The 22,833-nt window shown below is 49.5% G+C and overlaps 2 protein-coding genes across 3 annotated transcripts in view; both read left to right on the top strand.

Moving 5' to 3' along the window:
- The window catches only part of ass1 (argininosuccinate synthase 1), a 30,396-nt gene extending 24,303 nt beyond the window's left edge, over positions 1–6,093 (top strand). Inside the window, 4 exon segments of the mRNA XM_084442411.1 lie at positions 806–937; positions 2,455–2,611; positions 5,436–5,501; positions 5,713–6,093. Coding sequence (XP_084298537.1) covers positions 806–937; positions 2,455–2,611; positions 5,436–5,501; positions 5,713–5,758 — 401 coding nt within the window. The 3' untranslated portion in view covers positions 5,759–6,093.
- An 11,392-nt stretch (positions 6,094–17,485) lies between these two features.
- Positions 17,486–22,833, top strand: part of fubp3 (far upstream element (FUSE) binding protein 3) — a 30,813-nt gene continuing 25,465 nt past the window's right edge. For both annotated transcript variants that reach the window (XM_084442727.1, XM_084442726.1), the window contains exons 1-2: positions 17,486–17,653; positions 21,345–21,456. In XM_084442727.1, the coding sequence (XP_084298853.1) occupies positions 17,552–17,653; positions 21,345–21,456 (214 nt within the window). In that variant the 5' untranslated portion in view covers positions 17,486–17,551. The remainder of the gene's footprint in view (positions 17,654–21,344; positions 21,457–22,833) is intronic.

The raw sequence follows: 22,833 nt of genomic DNA, 5'->3' as shown, positions 1-22,833 counted from the left end.
CCCCGTCTGACAGCTGAGTGACGGCCTCCTTCCTCCTGCTGCCTCTCCCTGCGCCCCCCCCCTCTCTGTCGTCCCTCCCTCCACACTCAGGTGGGGGTAAATTGCAGGGTAGGGCGAGCCCGGGTCCTGGAGCTGGGCCGGGCAGGGGCCTCCTACCCTGTCATTTACCCACGACAGGCTCATCCTGGCTGGGGAGGGGTACGGCCGTGCTGCCCCCCCCCCATCCGTCAGGCAAGGACGGTGACTGACGGCTAATAGAGCTGTCTGGATGTCTGTCTGGGCCGACTGGGTCGTGACAGGAGGGGGAGGAGAGAGGGAGGTGGTCTTGTTGCTCCTCTTAGGATGAAGATGATAATGTTGTCAATTTGAGTTGAGATTACCCTGACTGATCCAATTCTAATCCTGTTTTTGCATCTTTTTTGTGCGTGTCTGGAAGCCAGCACACCTAGTCTAGCGTTTGTCGGGTTATCACTCCCTCAATTCCCCATTAATGTTATGGAAGCTGCTGCTAGTTGTTGTGAGTTCATGAGCTAACTGGCTATCCCGCTCATATTGTGCTGGATTAGCATTGGAAGCATTGGAACTGATGTGTCCAGGCGACAAGACCTATCTTAATTTATTAGACATTATTTCATGTCATTTAAATTCAAAGCTATTTCAGTGGCGTGACTAGCTTCCGTCCTACCAGTCCATAAAAGCTTAGGCTTTTATTTCTGGGTTTACACACAGTAGAAAGTGTTTATCAATGCTTATCTCCAAAGGGATCCTCCTCCTCTCCCTCACTCTTCATCCTCGTGTCCCTCAGGTATCTACGAGACCCCGGGAGGTACCATCCTGTATCAGGCTCACCTGGACATCGAGACCTTCACCATGGACCGGGAGGTCCGCAGGATCAAGCAGGGCCTGGGCATTAAGTTCTCTGAGCTGCTTTACAACGGTACGTCACCGAGGGCTAGCGCGGGACTAGCATGACCGCTAGCTTAGATTAGCCTTGCGTAGCCTCGGCTATCCTGACCAAGCTAGCCTGGCGTCGCCAGCCTGATCTCGCAAGCTCACATTCGATTTCACTCCACAGGTCAGTCTGGAGATCTAACCGTTCTGGTACGGAATCCGCTCGAAGAGAAATGTGTTTGTGCAAATCTTTTGCGAATTGTGTCTGGTGAAGCCAGGCTGCGACCAAGCCTGGTCTATAGCTACTTTGGACCTAGCCAAGCATGGATAGTCGTGACAATTTTTTAATATGAAATCTAGCGTTTAACATGTTTTTGAAAGATTTTTCAAGGTGCCCATCCACATCCATTGTATGACCATGGTAGAGCAATTATCAGACTTTCTCAAAAGTGCTAGTTTTGTCAACGTAACATAAGATAAACTAGCTAATTCTGCACTAGCCTAGCAAACTGACTTAACCCACCGGAGCCAACTCTAACCTAGTCAAACCTAGCTAGCTACCTATCTTAGAATGACCCGGCCTAGCCTAGCCAACCCTGGCCTATACCCTAGTCCAGTCTAATCTAACCTGTGTGAGTTGAGCTTGGCTCAGGTGTCCCCCGCCCCCGCCTGTCTGCTCTGTCCCAGGCCCTTCATCCTCATAATAGGATCACAGCCATTAGAGAGTGATTACTGAGCCACCACAATTATACCTTCCTGGGAGAAGAGAGGGGGGAGGGAGGGAGGGAGGGAGACTAGGGGAGGGCCAGCCCAGAGAGAGGAGGAGGGAGAGGGAGGTAGAGGCGCTCTCTCCAGGGGGGACATTCTGGTCTTAAAGCATACAGACCAGCAAGGGTTCCAGATACTCTGGGCATCCCTGTGTGATGGAGGAGGAAGGTTACGCTGCGCCGGAGCGCGCCGGAGTGGGGTAGCAGATCAAGGGGCGGGGGGTCGGCTCACTGCTGAGAGGGGGGTGTCTCTGTCCCCCTCCACCCCCCCAGCCCAGCTGTCCCCTCAGCCCAACTGGGCAGGGCTCCCAGGGAGGGAGGGAAAGTAGAAGGGTGAGCTTCACCTGGAGCAAGGGAACGTGCGCTCACATGTGGGAGGGGAAAAGGGGAGGGGGGGTCACATATGTTGCACAATTGAGCAGAGCTTCTAAAGGGGCTTAACATCCCCTTGAGCTGCATAGAGGATGAGGGGGGGGGGTCTTTCCTCTTGCTTTTTGAAGGGGGTCCCATGAAATAGCTGTGTAAACCAGGATCTATTCTGGTCCAACAGCAGAGCTGCCCAGAGATTCAACTTTTGTTATTATCGTTCTCTCCCTCCCCCCCCCCCCCCCTTTCCCTCTCTCTCTCTTTCTCTCTCCCTCCCTCTCTCTCTCTCTCTCTCCCTCCCTCTCTCTCTCTCTCTCTCTCTCTCTCTCCCTCCCTCCCTCTCCCTCTCTCTCTCTCTCTCTCTCTCTCTCTCTCCCTCCCTCCCTCTCTCCCTCCCTCCCCCCCTGTTCTCCTGCCTCTTTCTCTCCAGGTTTCTGGTTCAGTCCTGAGTGTGAGTTTGTGCGTTACTGCATAGAGAAGTCCCAGGAGAACGTGGAGGGCAAGGTGCAGCTCTCCGTCTACAAAGGCCAGGTGTACATGCTGGGGCGCGAGTCGCCCAAGTCTCTCTACAACGAGGAGCTGGTCAGGTAAGGGGAGGGGCTAACCGGGTGACCTTTGCCGCCTTTGTCTTTTTGTCATTTGGCTTTCTGTTGCTATGGATGTATTTCATCCGTTGTGTCATTGCTTGGTGTCTTTAAGTGTGTGTAGAGTCACAGGCGTGTGTGTGTGTTTGTATACACGTGGTAACGTGCCCCTGTGTGTGAAGGATATCCCATCATGCATTGCTGGACATCTGCGGGTACAGTACACCCTGTGCCCGGGACCAGCCGGTCCATTGTTAGCGCCGGGTCAGTGTGCTCTGTCCTCCCCCGACCCGCACACACACCCAGGCCGCTCGCCCCAACCCCTCCAGCCTCTCCTCCCCACCCCTCTAGCCTCTCCTCCAGCCTCTCCTCCCCACCCCTCCAGCCTCTCCTCCTCACCCCTCTAGCCTCTCCTCCCCACCCCTCCAGCCTCTCCTCCCCACCCCTCCAGCCTCTCCTCCCCACCCCTCTAGCCTCTCCTCCCTACCCCTCCAGCCTCTCCTCCCTACCCCTCCAGCCTCTCCTCCCCACCCTTCCAGCCTTCCCCTCCAGCCTCTCCTCTCAACCCCTCCAGCCTCTCCTCTCCTCTCCACCCCCTCCAGCCTCTCCTCCCCACCCCTCCAGCCTCTCCGCTTCAGCCTCTCCTCCCACCCTCCAGCCTCTCCTCCCACCCCTCCAGCCTCTCCTCTCTGGCCTCTCCTCTCCTCCCCCTCCAGCCTCTCTTAGCCCTGGAACAGTGAGGCCATTGAGGGACCCTGACCCCTCGGCCCCCCCTGGATGGGGCTCAGTTCTGACCACGGCAAAGCTCCACACCATATGCCCCTCTCTCTCTCCTTCCCTCAGCTCTCTCTCTCTCTCTCTCCTTCCCTCAGCTCTCTCTCTCTCTCTCTCCTTCCCTCAGCTCTCTCTCTCTCTCACACTCGCACTCACACTCTCTCTCTCACACTCACACTCTCTCTCACACTCGCACTCACACTCTCTCTCTCACACTCATTCTCTCTCTCTCTCACACTCTCTCTCTCTTTCTCTCACTCTTTCTCTCTCTCTGGGTTCTAATGGACTGTACAGCCAGAGGACTCTCTGGTTTTACGGAGAAAGCACAAGGTTTCATGCTAGTTATGCCATGGACAAATGGTAAACACACACACACACACGGTCACTTAGTCATCCATACATATGTTCACACACACACTCCCAATAAGTCACACACTGTCTTTGCACTCACACACACTTAACTCCAACCACACGAACTCAGACGCAGACCCCGCCCCCCCCTCACCGTCTCGGCCCTAGCGTTCAGGGGTTTGACATGTAGCTAGAGTAGCTCGTTCCTCTGACCTCGGGGGCTCTGCTTAGGCCAGCAGATGGGCCAAGTGTCATATGAAGGGTCCCATTGTGACCCAGTCACTACCTGAAGACCTGTCACTGTTGCAATCACACACTCTCACTCTCTCTCTGTCTCTCTCTCTTTGTCTCTCTCTCTTTGTCTCTCTCTCTTTGTCTCTCCCTCTCTCTGTCTCTCTCTGTCTCTCTCTCTCACACACACACTCTCTCTCTGTCTCTCTCTCTCTCTCCCTCTGTCTCTCTCTCTCTCTCTCTCACACACTGTCTGTCTCTCTCTCTGTCTCTCTCTCTCTCTCACACACACACACACTCTCTCTCTCTCTCACACACACTCTCTCTCTCTCTCTTTCACACACTCTCTCTCGCTCTCTCTCTGACACACATACGCACACTCTTTCACTCACACACACACACACACACACAACTACAGCAGCACACTGTGTCGTCTCAAAGGGGCCCAGTAAAGCGTGTCATTAGCACAGTGGTAATGCCCAGCGTGAAGCATGGATCTACGATGTCAACAGTGTTACCAGAGGCAATTAGAACACAGGGTTTCATAAACTTCTCCCCTTCAAACGGGGAAAAAACAGGCCGTCCGTACCTGAGAATTAGAGGTATTAGTCAGTACAGTCAGAGGTAGCTGGGGATGAAGCCTTGCTGGCGTGTCTCTTCTCTGTTGAATGCCAGTCTTCTCTTTAGCAGCTGGGGCCTGGGGAGGAAGAGGAGGAGGAGAGGATGGAGAGGAGGAGGAGGAGGAGGGGGGGAGGAGGAGAGGATGGAGAGGAGGAGGGGAGGGAGAGGAGGAGGAGGAGGAGGGGAGGGAGAGGAGGGGGGGGGGAGGGAGGAGGGGAGGGAGAGGAGGAGGAGGGGGGGGAGGGGCGGAGGGAGAGGGGGAGGAGGGCAGAGGAGGCGGGGGGGAGGAGAAGGAGGGGAGGAAGAGGAGGAGGGGAGGAAGAGGAGGAGGAGGGGAGGGAGAGGAGAGGAGGCGGGGGGGAGGGAGAGGAGGAGGGTGGAGGGAGAGGAGGAGGAGGGTGTAGGGAGAGGAGAGGAGGAGGAGGAGTGGTTGGCGCTGCAGGTAGAAACTGCTGTAATTATAGACAGACAACCAGGATACGGGACTGAGCCACATGAGGTCCTCAGACAATAGGAGAAGCACACAAGCACAGCAGCTAGGAAATTGGAGTTGCTTTGAAATGGGACGAAGAAAGGAGTTAAAGACAGACAAACATCAGCTTAGAGAGAAATCGTCCCGCTTAGCTAAATGGACAGGTATTATAGATGTAGGGTAGGGGGGGGGGGTTGATTGACACATTTTTCAAAGTGCAAACGCATTAATGAGACAATTATCCCAGTAGTTAACGAGGCAGCCATACTTGTTTACTTTACAGATGTTGCTTGACTTCTTGCGTTTAAAAAAACACTTTTTTTTTGTAGTGATAAACTCACCCGTTGATCTCCTCTCTCCTCCTCTCTCCTCCTCCAGCATGGACGTGCAGGGAGACTACGACCCGTGCGACGCCTCTGGATTCATCAAGATCAACGCCGTCAGGTGGGTGTCCCCTATGTGACCTTTGACCTCTGACCTTATCTGCACATTAAGACAGTGCCAGCGCCATATACTGGACATACTGTATACTGGTATTGTACTTGCAGGGTGCACTAATTCCTTCCACTGCCTAACTCCTGTATTTCTGTCTCTGTGTGTGTGTGTGTGTCTCTCTCTCTCTCTCTCACACACACACACACACACACACACACAGACTAAGGGAGCATCACCGTCTTCAGGAAGCAGCTGGCTCCAAGTAGTGAGACGGTGTGTCAACCCAGGACACCCATCCTTCCCTATGTCGTTCTCTCTCTCTCTCTCTCTCTCTCTCTCTCTCTCTCTCTCTCTCTCTCTCTCTCTCTCTCTCTCTCTCTCTCTCTCTGAGTCCACCTCTCTCTCTCTCTCCTTAATATTAGCGCATCTCTCTCTTTCATCTTAATATTAGCGCATCTCTCTCTCTCTCTCTCGTGTCTTAATATTAACGCATCTCTCTCTCTCTCTCTCTCTCTCTCTCATCTTAATATTAGCGCATAGCTCTATAGGTCAGTGCTCTAAGCAGGAGGTGTTTTAGATCATGATCATTGGGAGCTGTTTGTTTCAGTAACCTCTAGTAAAATAAAGATATTGTAATCAGAACTTTTGTACTCCTTGTTTTTTTTCACCGCTATAACACATTCCTCTCTCCTGTGCCACGCTTTAAGGCCTGTCTGATACACACCTCACACTGCTAGCGCTACTAGGTCTGATGCACACCTCACACTGCTAGCGCTACTAGGTCTGATACACACCTCACACTGCTAGCGCTACTAGGTCTGATGCACACCTCACACTGCTAGCGCTACTAGGTCTGATACACACCTCACACTGCTAGCACTACTAGGTCTGATACACACCTCACACTGCTAGCGCTACTAGGTCTGATACACACCTCACACTGCTAGCGCTACTAGGTCTGATACACACCTCACACTGCTCGCGCTACTAGGTCTGATACACACCTCACACTGCTAGCGCTACTAGGTCTGATACACACCTCACACTGCTAGCGCTACTAGGTCTGATACACACCTCACACTGCTAGCGCTACTAGGTCTGATACACACCTCACACTGCTAGCGCTACTGATACACACTGCTAGCGCTACTAGGTCTGATACACATCTCGCACTGCTAGTGCTACTAGGTCTGATACACACCTCACACTACTAGTGCTACTAGGCCTGATACACACTGCTAGCGCTACTACTGTAGGTCTGATACACACCTCACACTACTAGTGCTACTTGGTCTGATGCACACCTCACACTGCTAGTGCTACTAGGTCTGATACACACTGCTAGTGCTACTAGGTCTGATACACACTGCTAGTGCTACTAGGTCTGATACACACTGCTAGTGCTACTAGCCTTCATAATGCACTCATGACTCCATTGCTTGGCCTCTCCAAATCGTTTTCATGAACTAAGGGTTGTCCCCAAGATTCAGTAGTCTATGAAACTGAAGTTAGCCTGTTTTTATGTTTAACAAATTATTTTCCGGGGGTCTATGGCTTTGTAATTAATGTTTTTTTTTAAAGCCTGTTTAAGCCCGTGTGTACATGGACGGTGTGGATTTGAGGGCAGTAAGCTGATGCTGTATCATGTTTGCCGTATGCATATGAGGGGCTAGCCCAGCACGGGGTGGGGTCCGCCCCCAGGAGCAGAATGCTAATTCTATGGGTCTCCTGGCCTACTGTAGTGGAAGTGATGAGGGGTTATTTCAGAGCTGAAATGGCACCAACTCAGGTGGAAGGGAAAGCCAATCAGCCATTGTGTGCATCGGCCCCCTCAGCAGGGCTCTCCCTGGTCATTCTGACTGGGAAACAGGGACTCAAAGAGGCTCGCAAGACAAACACATGGATGCTTGGCGTCGTTCACGGTTAACTCATTGTTAGAATCTTTCGAAAACATTGACATCAAGATCCAGACGCCTACCCCCCCTCCCTCCCTCCACTATAAGATGGAGGTGTCGGGACAGAGGGGGCGGAGCTGAGGTGGGCCGTAGACCCAATATGCCCCCCCCCCACCCTACCCAGCTGGGCCTAATGAATGGTGGTGGACTCCCGGGACCCCTTTAGTTCCACCGGCCCCCCCTTGCTCAATTACACCCTCGGTCTGCCCGGCCAATTACCAGTCGGGCCCCTGCACTTACGGCGGCGTGCGTACGTGGCGCCGGTTCTGCCGTAATCACCGGACAAAATTGCCTGTTCAGAGGGAGGGATTCAGATTAGCCAGTCACGCTGAAGGAGAGGGAAGGGGTCGGGCGAGGGGAACCGTCCCTCTCAATCTGCGGTCGGACGGAGAGGCTGGACGGGTGTGACCTCTGACCTCAGTGCGCTGCGCTCGGGATATGGTCCGGCAGATATATGAAGTTGACTGACGTTACGGTGTGTGTACGACGTGTGTGTGTGTGTGTGTGTTTTGTGCACTTCCAGTCCGCAGAAGAGAACACAGTCCTACCCAGGTCAGGATGACATCATGAGAACCAGCAGTGTGTCTACATCCCGTGTGCGTATGCGTGTGTGTGTGTGTGTGTGTGTGCGTGTGCGCGCGCGCATATCTACCAGCCTGCCTCTCTCCATGCGTCCCGTCTCACATTCCGCCCTCCCCCCCCTCCCCCTACCTGCCGTTCCCCCCCAGGTATGAAAGCAGAGCAGTGCCGACACCTGACCAAGGGAATTAATCATCCCTGACCCCCGCGCCAATTACCCCTCGTTACCCCCTCTATGCCGGTCTTCCCGGGGAGCCCCCGCCCACAATAGCGCCACATCAAAGTCCGTCGGGGTGGAAGGGGTCCGTCTAATGCACCCCGTCTCCTCAGGGAGCCGGGCGGGCGACCTTCAGTCCCTGTCACTCTGCGAAGGACGCGCACAATGGCCGCCATTGTTGGGGAGTCGCTTCGGCTGAGGGGTCTGGGGGGATCGAGGGGGGCGGGGTGGGGGCGAGCAGGTGATTTGTAGCCGGCGTGTGGGGAGAGGTGGAAGAATGGAGTCTGAAGTGGAAAGGGTGGAGCTCTTGTTTGGTGTCGGCTAATGTCTTTCTCTCCGTTTCTCTCCTTCCCTCCCTCTCACGATGTCCTCGAGCCACGCGAGTCGTCGTCAGAAAAACCACGATGAATTTGAATAGGCGTAAAAAATAAAAAAATAAACATAAAATGTTTGCTGCGAGAACTACTAAGTGCTCTCCTCAACCAATAATATTTAGACCACTCTTGTCCGTTGTCAGACATCACATTATCCTCCTCTCACTCAGTCATTGTCTACCTGTCTAGAGCCAAGGGTCCCAGGTTCACTGACCTCTCCTCCTAAACATCATGTTGCACAATAGACCCACAATAATGACCGCAGGGGTTAGGGAGGGGGAGGGAGTCAATTACCCACAATTAGCAATGAGCAGTTACATGCAAGACAGCCCCCCACCCCCCCCCATAATAGTCTACCTGTAATTTAAGACCCCAGACCCATATACAGTCCCTCTAGTATGCCGTGTTCTCCTTCAGTCTGCCCTCCACCCTGGGACTAGAACCCAGCACCATCTGCCTCCACGGTCCCCACATACTGCCCTGTACATGTGGGCACCCAGGCAGACACTGTGGAGAGAGACTGGGGGTAGATAGGGATGCTTTCCATCCTGAATTGAATTGAAACCTTTATTGCCCCAGAGGGGAATTTGTTAAGCATACATAAAACATTAAAATGTACGCCCGTCACCAACACGGCAATGTCACCAACCACCATCATCGTCATCACCATCCTCACCAACATCATCGCATCAACATCATCATCACTGCAACAGGCATCAACAGCTGTTCAATCATTTAATGCTTCTTGGCACAAAGGAAGTGCTGGCTGGTTTTGTCCTTGTTTCGGGCGTTCTAAACCTGCGTCCAGAGGGGAGTAGGGGGAACTCTGAGAAGAGTGGATGGGAAGGATCGTCCAGTATTTGTCTGGCAAGGTTGATGGTGTACTGATCAGAGAACTGAGAGATACTCTGAACTTGATTTGAAAGAGCTGGATGGAATTTGTACATTAAGACGTGACTGAGCCTATCAAGACTGTTGGGAGATTAGTGATTTAAGGGAGGAAATGAGGTCAGGTAGCTTCTTTAAACTACTGAGGTGTACTTTTTATATTTTTCATGAGTGAGTCTTTGTGTTTAACCTCAAAAGGTTGTGTAATATCGGATACAAGTTCAAGTGAATCGTGCCAGTCAGAAAGTCTGTCCAAGATGTCTTCCTTTTCCATTTGAAACCAAGACCGCATGACTCACTATCTTGAGGCGATGTCAATGCATCAATACATTGTCAATATTACTGAATATTACAATTATCTCCACCTGGGATTGTATATACAGTAATGTTCCCTCGATCCAGCATACCAGGGGTTAACTGTCCCCAGAGGTTTCCTCAGGAAGCTAATGGGCCTGGAGGAGACGATGAGCTCATCTTGAGAGAGGGGGTGAGATTTATGTTAGTCCCAGACACACCGCAGATGGCTTGGAGTATCACACACACTGTCCCTCCTATGCTGCATACAGTACGGCCACTGGGATTAATGGAGGCTGGAGGTGACTCCCTGTCTGCAGTGAGATACGAGCGTAGCGCAAGGACACCACACACACACACACACACACACAGCCCAACGACGTCTTAGGAACCCAGAGACGATCTGCGAGTATGGAGCAGTGATGATGAAGCGAACCCTCGGCTACAAAAGGCAGTAGGTGTGTACAGTAATAGAAGTCTATACATCTAACACGGTGTTGGCAGCCTTGAACAGTTTGATTGGTTTATTTCTTTGTATGGATCCCCTGTGATATATAAAAACCTAGCTTACCTATAGGGAGACTGACGACAGTTTGTTCAAGTTTGCTCATATCAAGGCTGCTGACATTGAAGTATCAAAATAAAACCCAAAGTATAGATTGTCGTTATTCTGAACATCCATGGATCATCTTTGAGGGTCCGAGCAGATTGAGTTGGGTCCTCTGTGCATCCCGGATCCCAATAAGCACAGACCCTGTGATCTCTACGCCTGTTCAGACCCCGAGTCAAAGATCACGCAAGGTCCCTCACCTCAGGATCTGAGGGAGACAGATGGGACAACATTATGCTCAAAGCCTGGCTTTGTTTGGGCTCAGCGAGTGATGAAATATTGATGGAAAAATAGAAATATTTTGCCTGCTGCTTAATGTTGCCCATCTAAAAGGGTTAGTGAGTGTTTGGGATTCCCCATCTCCAGTTACAACAATATGGCTTTGCTCCCCATAGCTTATTAGCACTATACACTTCAGAGGTCTTATAAGCTCAAGCCCATGGGGCCTAAGATAATCGATAGCCTTTTACAATGCTAGATTAAGTTACCCAAACGGTCAATTGTGGAGTACTTTATGGCCAGGTTGAGCATAGTGTAGTTGAGCATAGTTGATTTGTATGTAAAGTGTACGGTGTTCCCTGATCCAGAGATGCTTGGTTTGATTTGAGGTTTGGCAGCCCTTCCTGATATTGTACTTGATTCTTTTTTTGTTGTACCATATTTTAGAGGAAGTCTTCATTTTTAATCTCCACAGTTATGAATTTCCTCGCCTTGGTGTTTTCCTGCTAGCTACTCCAACCAGACCTCTCGTCCCTTTCCCCAACACATCATATCCCTCTTGAACGCTGTTAATAATTAGTCTCTCATTCGTAGCATGTGGGCCCCATTTGGACTCCCATCAATACCAGACACGTACATGGAGGGGATCACAGAGGGCTCGGCTCCCTCCGTTCCCCCCAGACAAGCCCCAGGCAGGAAGTCTTTGACAGAACCCGCCCGGGAGATCCCACCAGCTCCAGGATGGAGTGGGGGTCTCCAGGCTCTTTTAAACCTCAATAACCAGCTGGCCTGTGGCTTCAGACCGACTATGGTACCCCCCCCCCCCCACCCCTAAGCTTGACTCCCCCTGGGCTCCCAGTAATGTAGTATGTTTATCTCAAATCAATAGATTTATCTCCCTGCCAGTGACTGCTCTCTCTCTCTGGCCCCCTTGTGCTGGTTTGTTTGCAGGCAGCAGTCATTATGTCCTTCGATTTGTTTTCCATAGTAGGCTAGGTGCTGAATGGATGAGCGGCCTGTTGAGTTCAATGGGCCGACTCCTGCTGTTTGGCCCTCTCTCATCATAGTACATCTCTAGAAAGCTGTAGATTTAAATGTTTTAACGTTTATGTGTTGTGTTCTATGTGTGTTATGGTTTCTCACCATTCGCACACACGTATTGATTCACTGAGCCACACATTTTATGATATTAAGACTCATCTTTATGTGAAATACAGCCTTTGTCTAGAACTTGCGGTGTAAAGTATTGAGTGTGGGTGATAGATTATGACCACTAGAGGGCAAGATAAAAACACAATATCTTATGTTTCAGTTGTTTCAACAGAGGAACTCGGTCAGAACCACTATTTTAGAGCCATTTGTTTTGTTTTTTTGACTATCAGTCTTTACTAGAATACTATGATACTACTGTATTACTACACTATAACCATAGGGTCCTAGTAGCCTATCTCATCTGTATATTTGCTTGATGTGTCATACATGGTGTCGCTGTACATCTTGGTCATCTCGCTGGGCTCGGATCCCCTCACCCTCACCCTAACCCGGGTCCGTATCCTTTTCCTATCCCACCCTACTCCTGACCCCTGCCTCTACCTGGACCCAGGCACACTCACACTCACGCTCACACACACACCGACATACACCAGTCCTGGGCTCAGATCCCCTCACCCTAACCCGGGTCCGTATCCTTTTCCTACCCCCACCCTACCCCAACCCCTGCCTCTATCTGGGCCCAGGCACGCACACACACACAGACACACATCAGTGTTTGCCACACCTCTCCCATGATGCTCTTAGCCTTTCTTGCTCTGAAAATGTAGTTTGACGTAATGTATCGCTCTATATATGGCTCTGTGTGCTACTAACCCTGTTCTGCCTCCCCTCTCCCTAGTGCCTCTCTCTCTCCCTCCTATCTTCTAACCAGGTCCAGTGGATGCCCCACTGTCACCAGCAGACCACCCTGAGTCCGATAGATACCCCTGTGTCTGCTGCAGATGTCGTAGCAAATTAGTTAACACACACACACATACACACAGACATACAACAGTCCACTTCCGGCATTAGGCCTGGGCCCAGTACCCCCTTCCCCTCACCCTAACCCCGGTCCGTATCCTCTTCCTACCCCCACCCTACCCCTGACCCCTGCCTCTACCTGGACCCAGGCACACTCACACACACACAGACATACACCAGTCCTGGGCTCAGATCCCCTCACCCTAACCCGGGTCCGTATCCTTTTCCTACCCCGATCCTACCCCTGACCCCTGCCTCTATCTGGGCCCAGGCACATTCACGCACACACAGACATACACCAGTGTTTGCCATGTCTCTCCTATGATGTTATTAGCCTCTCTTACTCTGAAAATGTAATTTAATGTTATTTATTGCTCTATAAATGTTCTTAGCCGGTAGACAAACATACTCCAGGAGCTTGCTCGATCGCCTCGTTGAGAGGGGTCAGGGAAGATTTTTTACAGCTCACTTATCTGGCCCCCGGGTGATTACTGTTTTTTTGCTTCCCTCTGGAATATGTAGGGGTGGGATGTCTGCCCACCTCCCTTGTTCTCTGTAAAGCGCATTGTGTTGCCTCTGGGTATGAAATGCGCTATACAAATAAAGCTTTGATTGATTGATTGATGTGCCTTTGAGGTCAAGGTAAATTTCTTCTTTATTTTTAAGCTGTAATATTTTGGTAGGAATAGGCCTACTTGTCTAATGCTTTTTGCGCTTCAAGGTGGGATGACGAGACATTAACAAATTCAAAACATCAACAGATTAAGTGTCAACACAATCTGTAAAGCACTGCCTGAACATAGACATAAACCGTGGTTTTCAAATGTTCAGATGAAGCAAAATATGGCTTGCTTTTGATGAATAAAAAGATGATGTCAATTTTCCTTCTTTTCCCCGTGGCTACTCTCGCTGATGTGTGTATTGCTACCTCCGTCGGTGAGTTGGGATTTGAATGGCTGTAAATGTCGCAGGCTCCTGTCAACTAAAGGGCCTTACACAAGAGATAGCAGCAGAAGATTTCTCGGACGGAAAACATCAGCAAAGTACCGTCTTTGTCAGCGCACGGCGGTAAGAGCTCACAAACAAGGCCACTTATCCATTATGTTCTCTCAGTCACAGATAGACACACACACAATACAAGTGAAAAATGCTCATGAAAAAAAGCGGTATTGGAGAGCGGAGAGAAAGGGACGTGTGGGGAGAGTGGGCAGGAGACAAGGATGGAGCAAAGAGAGTGTGATTTGAGGCAGCGAAGGGTCACAGCGGTCCCAATGGAGAGAGCGAAACGGAGGAAAACATCCATAATTTTCACCACAGGATTCCGTGTAATTGAGTCATTTAAAATACAGATACCGAGCTGAATCAAAGCGAAGTGTCCGGGGGCAGGGGGACTGGGCTAGCTGAAAACATTAAAAGGAGAGAGAGAGAGAGAGAGAGAGAGAGAGAGAGAGAGAAAACGAGGAAGCAAATGTGTAAATCTTCTGCTATTGGAGAAAGACCGTCTGTTTTCAACTGTCACTATCGCTCTCTTTTCCCATCACAGGATATGTGACCTGTCAGGTGGTTTGGCTTCTTTTTTTTTTCTTTTTTTTTAACGGAGCTCTTTCTAAAGCCATGATACTGATGCATTTCTTTCATCCTTTTTTTCTGGCTCGCATCAGTGTTACAGGCTACTCATTGAAACAGATGTGTTCTTCTCCCTCTCATCTAGTTTCCGTTGTGTTTCCGGTCTGTATCTCTGGTGGTTACCCTGGTACAGAAAAGGTGGCCTATTTCTCTCAGCTCTGCTGGCTTTGAAGTTCCCTGATACAGGCTCCTTGAGTCATCTCTCAAAGACAATCATTTGTGCTTGAATGAAGGCTGTACCGAGATAGGGATACCTAAGAAGTCCCTTAATGAAACCATATCCACGTATGTATCCTGCCTTTAGAATTTCACATTGATTCTAAGCGCGGCTGCAATTATATGCAATTATGGTTTCATATAGCCTACTTCAGTGGGAGCAAGCCGGATGTGGGGGTTTAAGGAGATTAAAATAACTTTTCAACGTTTTAACGTTTGTATTTTCATTTTTCAAAAATGGTTGAGTTATTTTATCACCAAATCTGACTGAGGTGAGATGTATGCAATTTCCCACCGGTGATCAATGAAGTACCTACCACCTCAGGTTCATCAGTTGTGTGTGCTCATCAACTGTGTGTGTGTGTGTATGTGTGTGTGTGTGTGTGTGTGTGTGTGTATGGTGTGTCATGGTTTCCTTCCAAGGTGACTACTGAGCAGGCCTAACATCTGAGTGTTATGGGTTGCGTATGTGATCATCTATAATGTAGAACAATCAGAACATTCATGGTACATGCATTCCATGTGAGTGTCAGTGTCATTGTTCAAAGTTTTGGCCATCTGGCCTCCTACAGCCATCTGTTCTCTCTATGTGAGCGATATAAAGCTTGTGGGCTGATGAGGTGTTTCACCCACCTCCTTACCAGCACCAATACAGTCACAGAACATGTTTTTATTATTCTATACTGTACACATGCTGTAAATATGGATGTATATGGTCCCCGTGCTTCCTCTTTTATATGCTACTACTCTGTATCTAGTGTCTTTTTTCCAACCAGCTCAGTGGCCTTGTGGTTAGATTGTCCGCCCTGAGACTGGGAGATTGTGAGTTCGATCCCCGCCGGCCGAGTCATACCAAAGACTATAAAAATGGTACCCATTGCCTCCCTGCTTGGAACTCAGCATCAAGGGTTGAAATTGGGGGGCTACATCACTAAATCATTCCCGAGCGCGGCACCGCTGCTGCTCACCACTCCCCCAGGGGATGGATCAAATGCGGAGAACAAATTTCACACACTCAGGTGTGTGACGATCATTGGGACTTTAACTTTTCCAACCTTGCTGTAATTCCACTGCTGAAATGCTGAATTTCCCCCTAGGGGGATCAATAAAGTATCTATCTATCCATCCATTCATCCATCCATCTATTCATCAATTCATCCATCCATCAGCACGCTTCCTAAGAAATTATCCTTCATGTCAGAATATCTGGCAGAGTAGGACAAGTAATAACACTGTACTGTTCAATAATGTCTACCAAATTAGAATTAGTTTCTGATTCTCAAGCATGAATTAAGCAAAACAAATAAAGCTACATTACCCCCAAAGTTATCAAAGTGTCCCAAAAAAACACCATATGCTGAGCCTGAGCCTATTTTCCAGAGGTTGTTACCACACACACACACACACACACACACACACACACACACACACACACACACACACACACACACACTGAGTTATAAAACTTTCATTTCAACACGTCCATGGAGACTATAGAGACCCTCCTGGGTGAGACAGTGATGCAGAGGTGACCGAAGCAACCTGATACCTGATCAGTCTGGTAGGAACAGCAACCACACTCTCACCCTCCACTTCCCAGGCTCACACCTGCTTCGGCTGTCCCTCCCATGCTACTCTGCTAGGGGGAGAGAGAGGGAGAGAGGAAGAGAGAGAGAGAAGGGGAGGAGGAGGAGGGGGGTGAAGCCGACTGAATCCTTAATGACTATGTGAACGCCTGGCTTAGTCTTTGATGCCAGAATTTGAACATGGCCTCCCACCCACCCCTGAGTCTGAATACATTGGCCAGCACATGGTAGCAATAGCGGCACTGGATCATACTTCACTACGGCAACATTGGAGATCTTCATTTAGAGATGTCAGTCTGACTATATGGTAATGCCCCCCCTCTCTCACACCCACTTAATCTCTTCTCTTCTTTTTTGGAGGTGATAAAATGCCCCCGGGCTGACCATGCAGGAAAATTGATATCTCTGTGTTTGAGTGTCTGTCAGAGGGAGCAGGCCCCATGAACGTCAATCTCCCCTGTCTAACAGGCCAGTGTAATCATCCATGTCCAAGCGGTCCCCAGACTGACGCTGAGCCCACACATATGGAATGTTAAACACATCGTCTTACAGGGAACACAACACGTTGTTTGCATTATGAAGAAACAGACTTTTTTATTGGAATGGGAAGTTTTGAAGCACACATGTATGCACTGACACTGGCACTGTCTGCAAGAGAGATGCCTCGTCTTGGCTGTTTCTAATTGTAATGTATTCAGTTTGATCCCCATATTTTTTAGAGACAGGAACTATTTTGCATAAACAGTCGCGATTTGCAGCAATTTTACTCTCCTCTGCCCAAAACTCCACCATACTTGCCAGATGTGAAACAATATAGCCTAGATGCTTCCACATGTGCAGAAAGAAGGAAATTCAATATTCCTAAATGTTCGTCTCTGCAATCTGTTTCAATCTGACCAAGCCCGTTAGAATATTGTCGCCACTTTACCTTTACGACAAAGGAATAGAATGAAACACCATCCAGGGTGTATAGCCTATTTTAAGCATATTATAACCTAGGATACAGTCAAGGACGTTCGTTAATAAAGGCTGTTCCCGTGTAAAAGGTTTAGCTTAAGTATTTATGTTGTTGTCAATTAAGTAGGCTATGTGGACATGTTCAATAATAACGTCAGTAGGCAAAGCAGGTTTGAGAGTTGCGTGGATACATTCAACACTCCAATGGGGACCCTCGAAACACAGGCGTGTAAAAAATAAAATATCAACACGGTGCACGCTATCTCCACCCGTAATAATTTCTCGTACACAGTGAGTCTTTAAATTACACAATCATATGACTACAATATGTTCTTCTTCCGGAGAAACGCTCATCTCACGCGTGCTTTCAGAGGAGACTGCGTTATGTCAGCGGATGCTCGCGGTTGCACTCGCGATATCTTCCTGCGGCAGCTTCCTCTTCCTGGGGTCGGCGCGTGTGTTGCTTGATCTGTTTGCTAGTGCTAAGGATTTTTTTCGGTGTTTCTCAGAGCTGCCGTAGTAGGGATGATGATGATGATGGCGGAGTTGGTGCAGGGACAGGCCTCGGTGGCTCAGCCTGGGACGAAAGCAGATGGCTTCGCTGACGCTTTACACCGGGCCCGACAGGTAATACATTTCAACGATGAGAAAGTGATAGATTTCAGGCTACAAACAAGCAAGACGTTTCGGCGTGGACTTTTTTTTTTTTTTTTACAAGCGTACCCCCAGACCCCCCTCACTCGAAAAACACTCCTCCCGTATGCATAGCAAGCTAGCTAGTAAGCTAGCTAACAAGCCACAAGGTCCAAGTGCTAGGAGTCAGTGCATTACTGTGTGTGCAGATTAGAGAATGCGGGCCAAAGACGCTCAATAAACAGTCCCAAGAACAAGTAAGCGACCTGGCAAAGCATTACTGACGTAACTAATAAATGTCTTGCATGGCACCAGAAGTGAGAGAGAAAAAAAACTTAGCAAAACACGGCATAAGCAACAAACTACAACCTGTTGTAAAGCTTCAGAAGTTGAAGCTAGCTAGCTGGTTAGCTGGCTAACGTTGGCTAGCCAACACGAGAGACCTCCAGCCAGATAACCAGCTGGCCGTGGCCTAATTTCGTGGCGAAGCCAGACTTACCTGGCCCAGACACGCGCTGGCAAAAGTTAGTCAGCTAGATGTCAACCAAATGTGTACACTTGACTTGAAACTGTTATTTTAATTGCGCTGGAAAATGACCATTCTGTCGTTTGTCGGTCAACCTGGATGGTAATGGTGTTAGCTAACGTTACTGACAAGTCAGCTAGCTAGCACAGTTAGCTAGCTAGCACTAGCTACGTAGCTAGCATGCTGCTAATCCCACGAACAGTTAGCTAGTCTAGCTAGCTAGTGGATTGACTTAACGTTTTGTGACTAGCTTCATGCGACGTTAGACAACGTTAGTTTATAAACCTTGGTCGACAATTAATATTAGTCTCCTAAATTGAACACCCTTATCTGGTTTGTAATAGCAACAAGTCTGGCTACACTTTACCTTAGCTTTAGTTTAACGTTAGCTAGTTGTAGCTAATTAGTTATCAGTCAGAATCATTTGAGCAGAGAAGACCCCAAAATACCCAATATCTTCTTATGACTATAAACAAGCTTAGTGTTTCTACCAACAATTTCCTTGAAGCAAAGTAGTTTAAGCTATCAAACTGTTGTGCAAATATCCAGGTTTTTACTTCAGTGTATTTCTAGCAGGCTGGGATTACTGCCTCGGGAAGATAACGTTAGTGCAGCCTACGTGGTGTACTAAATGGAGCCATTTCTAATTCATAGAACATGGTCCCATAGCAATTCTACCGTTTGCAACATATACATGATCAGATTCCCTCTTGTTCTGTGATAATCCACTCACCAAATTGGTTTGTACTTGTAGATACTCCACTATGTTTCTCAGTACCAGGTCCACCTGTTGGTCCTTTATCATATAATTGGACCTTTTGTAATTTGTATATGTAGTTTAATGTAGTGTATTCGAATTTGTGTATGTAGTTAAATGTATTATCTTCGAATTTGGACTAGGATACCACTCCCAATCTCTCTAATTTGACAATGTCAGCTCTGTGTTGTTTTTGTGTGAAACTTGGACTCTCGCAGCGCTCAAACCCATGTTTTCTCGTCACCTACTCATCAACACAGACCTTGGATGTAAACTTAAGAAAGCAATGAATAAAACCTCTCACAGGGTACTTCGAAAGCCCAGGGACTTCACATACTCATAGTGTCCACTGACAGCCCCATGATGTCTGTCCCTCAAGTGCAGGCAAGGAACATTCCTCTGAACATATGAGCATATGGCATAAGCACATGTCTGGGTACACCGGTGTCTATTTCATAATGCCTTTGAGGTCACCCCCCCCCCCCCCCCTCTCTCTCAGCTGTATGTTTCTCCCTGGAGTGGCTGCTCGGCCTTGTCACCATGCCGCAGCAGGCCAGTAGTGGCTGGTTCTAGTTTCTCCTCGGATACAGTTGTACCCAGCTGTCCCTCTTCTAGCCAGGTCCCAGGGCTGAGGAGGACAGCCATGTCATTGGCTATGTAGCTTTTATCAACTACTGGGGAATGTGTGGAGGGTGGGGAGGGGGAAACTGGGACAGTGTCCAGAGCGCCTGCACCTTCTACGGCCTGCCTGTATGGAAACCCAAGACATAACACAACACAGGCCAGTCTGTGCCATTGCATCATTGAAGAAGCGCCCCCCCCCAAAATAGCCCCCCACCCCCACCCCCAAGTTATGTTTTCTGGGAATTTGCCTCAGTGTTCACAGATTCTAATTACCTCTGAATTTGAGGCCACAAGCTGTGCTGACACTTGTCTGTGTCTCTCGACAGGTTGTGTAATCTCTATCTGGTCGTGTAAATACTTCTATCTGGCCCTTTTATAGAAGTACACCATGTTCTCCAGACATTCTATCAGCTCCATATTTACATTATGGTCACATACTGGCTCCCTTTCAGTACGCCCTCTCCCATCAGAGCTTGATTTGCCAGAAGCAGCTAAAGGGTCGTTTTCGATCAAGCTTATAGCCTACAGCATGTGGTGTGAAAAAAATATTAAATACACGTCCCCTTTTTGTCACTGAAAAGTGCGATCTGTATCCTGAAATAGAAATCTCCAAACGAGTGACTTTTTCAAAGAGACATCAAGTACAGCATCTTGGCCCAGCCAGAGTTTCCACCCTGTGTAAGGACCTACGAAGGTCTCAATCTCAATCTCAGCCATTAACCCACACCGATTGGCTGAGATTCACCCTGGCCTTCCCCCACCACATGGGAGTTTGAGCACCCGGCTTCTCCACAACCCCCCCCCCCCCCCGGGACGTCTTGCTCCTCCACAGACCCCCCTCTGGCATGCTCCTCTCCTTGTGGACCAATAACTGCACCGTTCACACAGTAGCAGTGTTTAGGGGGGGCGGGCGCCCCTTCACTCAAACCCTCGTATTTGATTTATCATATGCAAGCTCGCATTGCCGACATACCACCCATCAACATTCCCCAGGAAGAAAGTTTAGCTGTAGGAAAAGTGGAATTCTCTCTCCCAGTCCCCCCGGCTCTGATCAGCTGCCGTGTCCAAAGGGGGTTTTCTTCCTCCCTGTCTCCCCTCCTCTCCTCTCCTCACTCTCTCCTGCAGCTCAGACGTGGGTAATGACAGCAGCCCAGGTGACGGAATCCTCTAATTGTCAGTCTGTAATTGGCCACATTGTGTTTCAATATTGTGAAATGACTTCAATTGCGGAGATCTCAATTTAGTGTAATTTTAGTGCAATTCTATACCTTTAAATGGGAAGAGAGGGAGAGAGGGGGGGTGGGGGGGTAGAAATGGGCTTCAGCGCTATTGTAAGTGGGGTCCAGATTTAAATGTCAGTCTTTCCTTAGAACACGAATAGCTGATTGGAGTTGACAAGTGGCTAATTTTGCGGGCGTCGTCGCTGCAGGTAGTTGCCCACACAAACACGCTTGGTGTTTTAGTTACAGGGCTTGGTCTAGTTACAGCCCATCAAAAACATTCTGGTTTGAGCACTTAAATGTTCTGCATATTTAGTGAAATCCACTGACAGTTTTCCATTTCCAAAAATTGTATCCAGTTAAACGATGTAAATGTAATGTTAAACGATTGCTTTTAGTAATTATGTCACTGTTGAAATGTCATGTTTCTTGATATTAAGAGTTGTATATCTCTACACGTCAGAATGTTCATTCACCTCCCTCCTTCCTTCCTTCCCTCCCTCTCCATCTCTCCCTCCCTCCCTCCCTCCATCTCTCCCTCCCTCCCTCTGTCTCTAGATTGCGGCTAAGATGGGAAGCGACCAGATGCCCCACATGAACAACTCTTCCCCCGTCGTAGATCCCTCTCTCTATGGCTACGGAGGCCAGAAACGCTCATTGGATGATGGAGGTAAGCTCTGTGATCTGAGCTGTGCAACTCTGCAGTACACACACACACACGCACGCTGTCCCTCACATAACCGCAAAGGTTGGCCACCTCCATTACAATGCAATCCTCCTTAGCATAAGCCCTGACACTTATCCCAGTTTCAGTCGACTGGGGATGACATCTGTGTTATAGAAGACAACGTGTGTGTGTGTGTGTGTGCGCGTGTGTGCGCGCGTGTGTGTGCGCGCGCGTGTGTGTGCGCGTGTGTGTGTGCTTGCGCGTGCGTGCGGCTGCGTGCCCATGTCCATGCAATAGCTATCGTTTTAGCTAACCTCAAATGTCAGCCGGCCTACCCAGCCCCTCACCGGTCACCCCCTCGGCCCGCATCATCGGCACCGCTCTGGCACGACCGCGTGGATCAATGACCCTGGCCAGACGGTGAACCCAGGGTCAAGAGAGCGCTAGCCAGAGCACTAGCCAATGAGCAATCTTCTTTCACAGTCAATGGAACGCCTCTCACGTACAGCCATTGTAGTGCAAGGTGAGGCGTCTGGCCGCTAGGAATATGCAGCATGGGGCGCTCTGAAAAGCTGGGCTGTCTAGTGATATTGGGTGGGTGGGTGGGAGCTTCAGGATCGGGTCCACGGTTCGGTAGGTCGGGTCTAGGTCGTGTCTAGGTCGGGTTGTGGAGAAGAGGGAGTTGGGAAGCGACGACGTCATCGTCGCCGCAAAGATCCCACCGTCCAGCGTCTGTCTGGACATCGCATGTTCTCCGTAGTTCCAACTTGAGTAAAGGCCGCTTCCTAACAGTATTGTAACTGCCTTTGATTATCTCTTAATTGATTGCGTGACAGAGAGGTTTGTGTAGGCCCTATTCACCGACTCATCAAATTAATCCACTTCCTCAAATCTAACCTGCTTCAGACTGCACCGTTTCACACCGGTGCTCAGAAAGGAGACGGTGTTCTTTTCCGTGCTGCTGCTTCCTCTGTCGCCCGACAGACCGGGGAGATCAATCCTCTCTCTCTCTCTCTCTCTCTCCCCCCCTCTCTCCCTCTCTGTGTTATTTCAGGGCAGGATTATTCTCTCCCCACCACAAAGTAAATTAACTGTTAGGTCAGAAGCAGCACCAGCGGTGGCAGATCCCAGAGGCCGTCCGAGGGGATTTAACACCCCCCGTTCTCTCTCCTTCCTCTGCAGGAGAACGTAGCCTGCTAGATAGCTCCTAGCCCCGAGCGCCCTGTTAGTTCGATGGATCCGCACTTGTTGCTTCAGACAGCTAGCGGCTAGCGCAAAGCGACGCGCCGGCGAAGCTACCAAGCAGCAGACAAAGGCTCTGTGCAGAAGTGAGCAAGTGAAACAGGTTTGTGGTCGGATGCAAAGTCCATCGAGCGCAGG

The sequence above is a fragment of the Borostomias antarcticus genome (genome assembly GCF_949987555.1).
Source record: "Borostomias antarcticus genome assembly, chromosome: 8".
NCBI classification, from domain to species: Eukaryota; Metazoa; Chordata; class Actinopteri; order Stomiiformes; family Stomiidae; genus Borostomias; species Borostomias antarcticus.
This window is presented reverse-complemented; position numbering and strand designations above follow the sequence as displayed.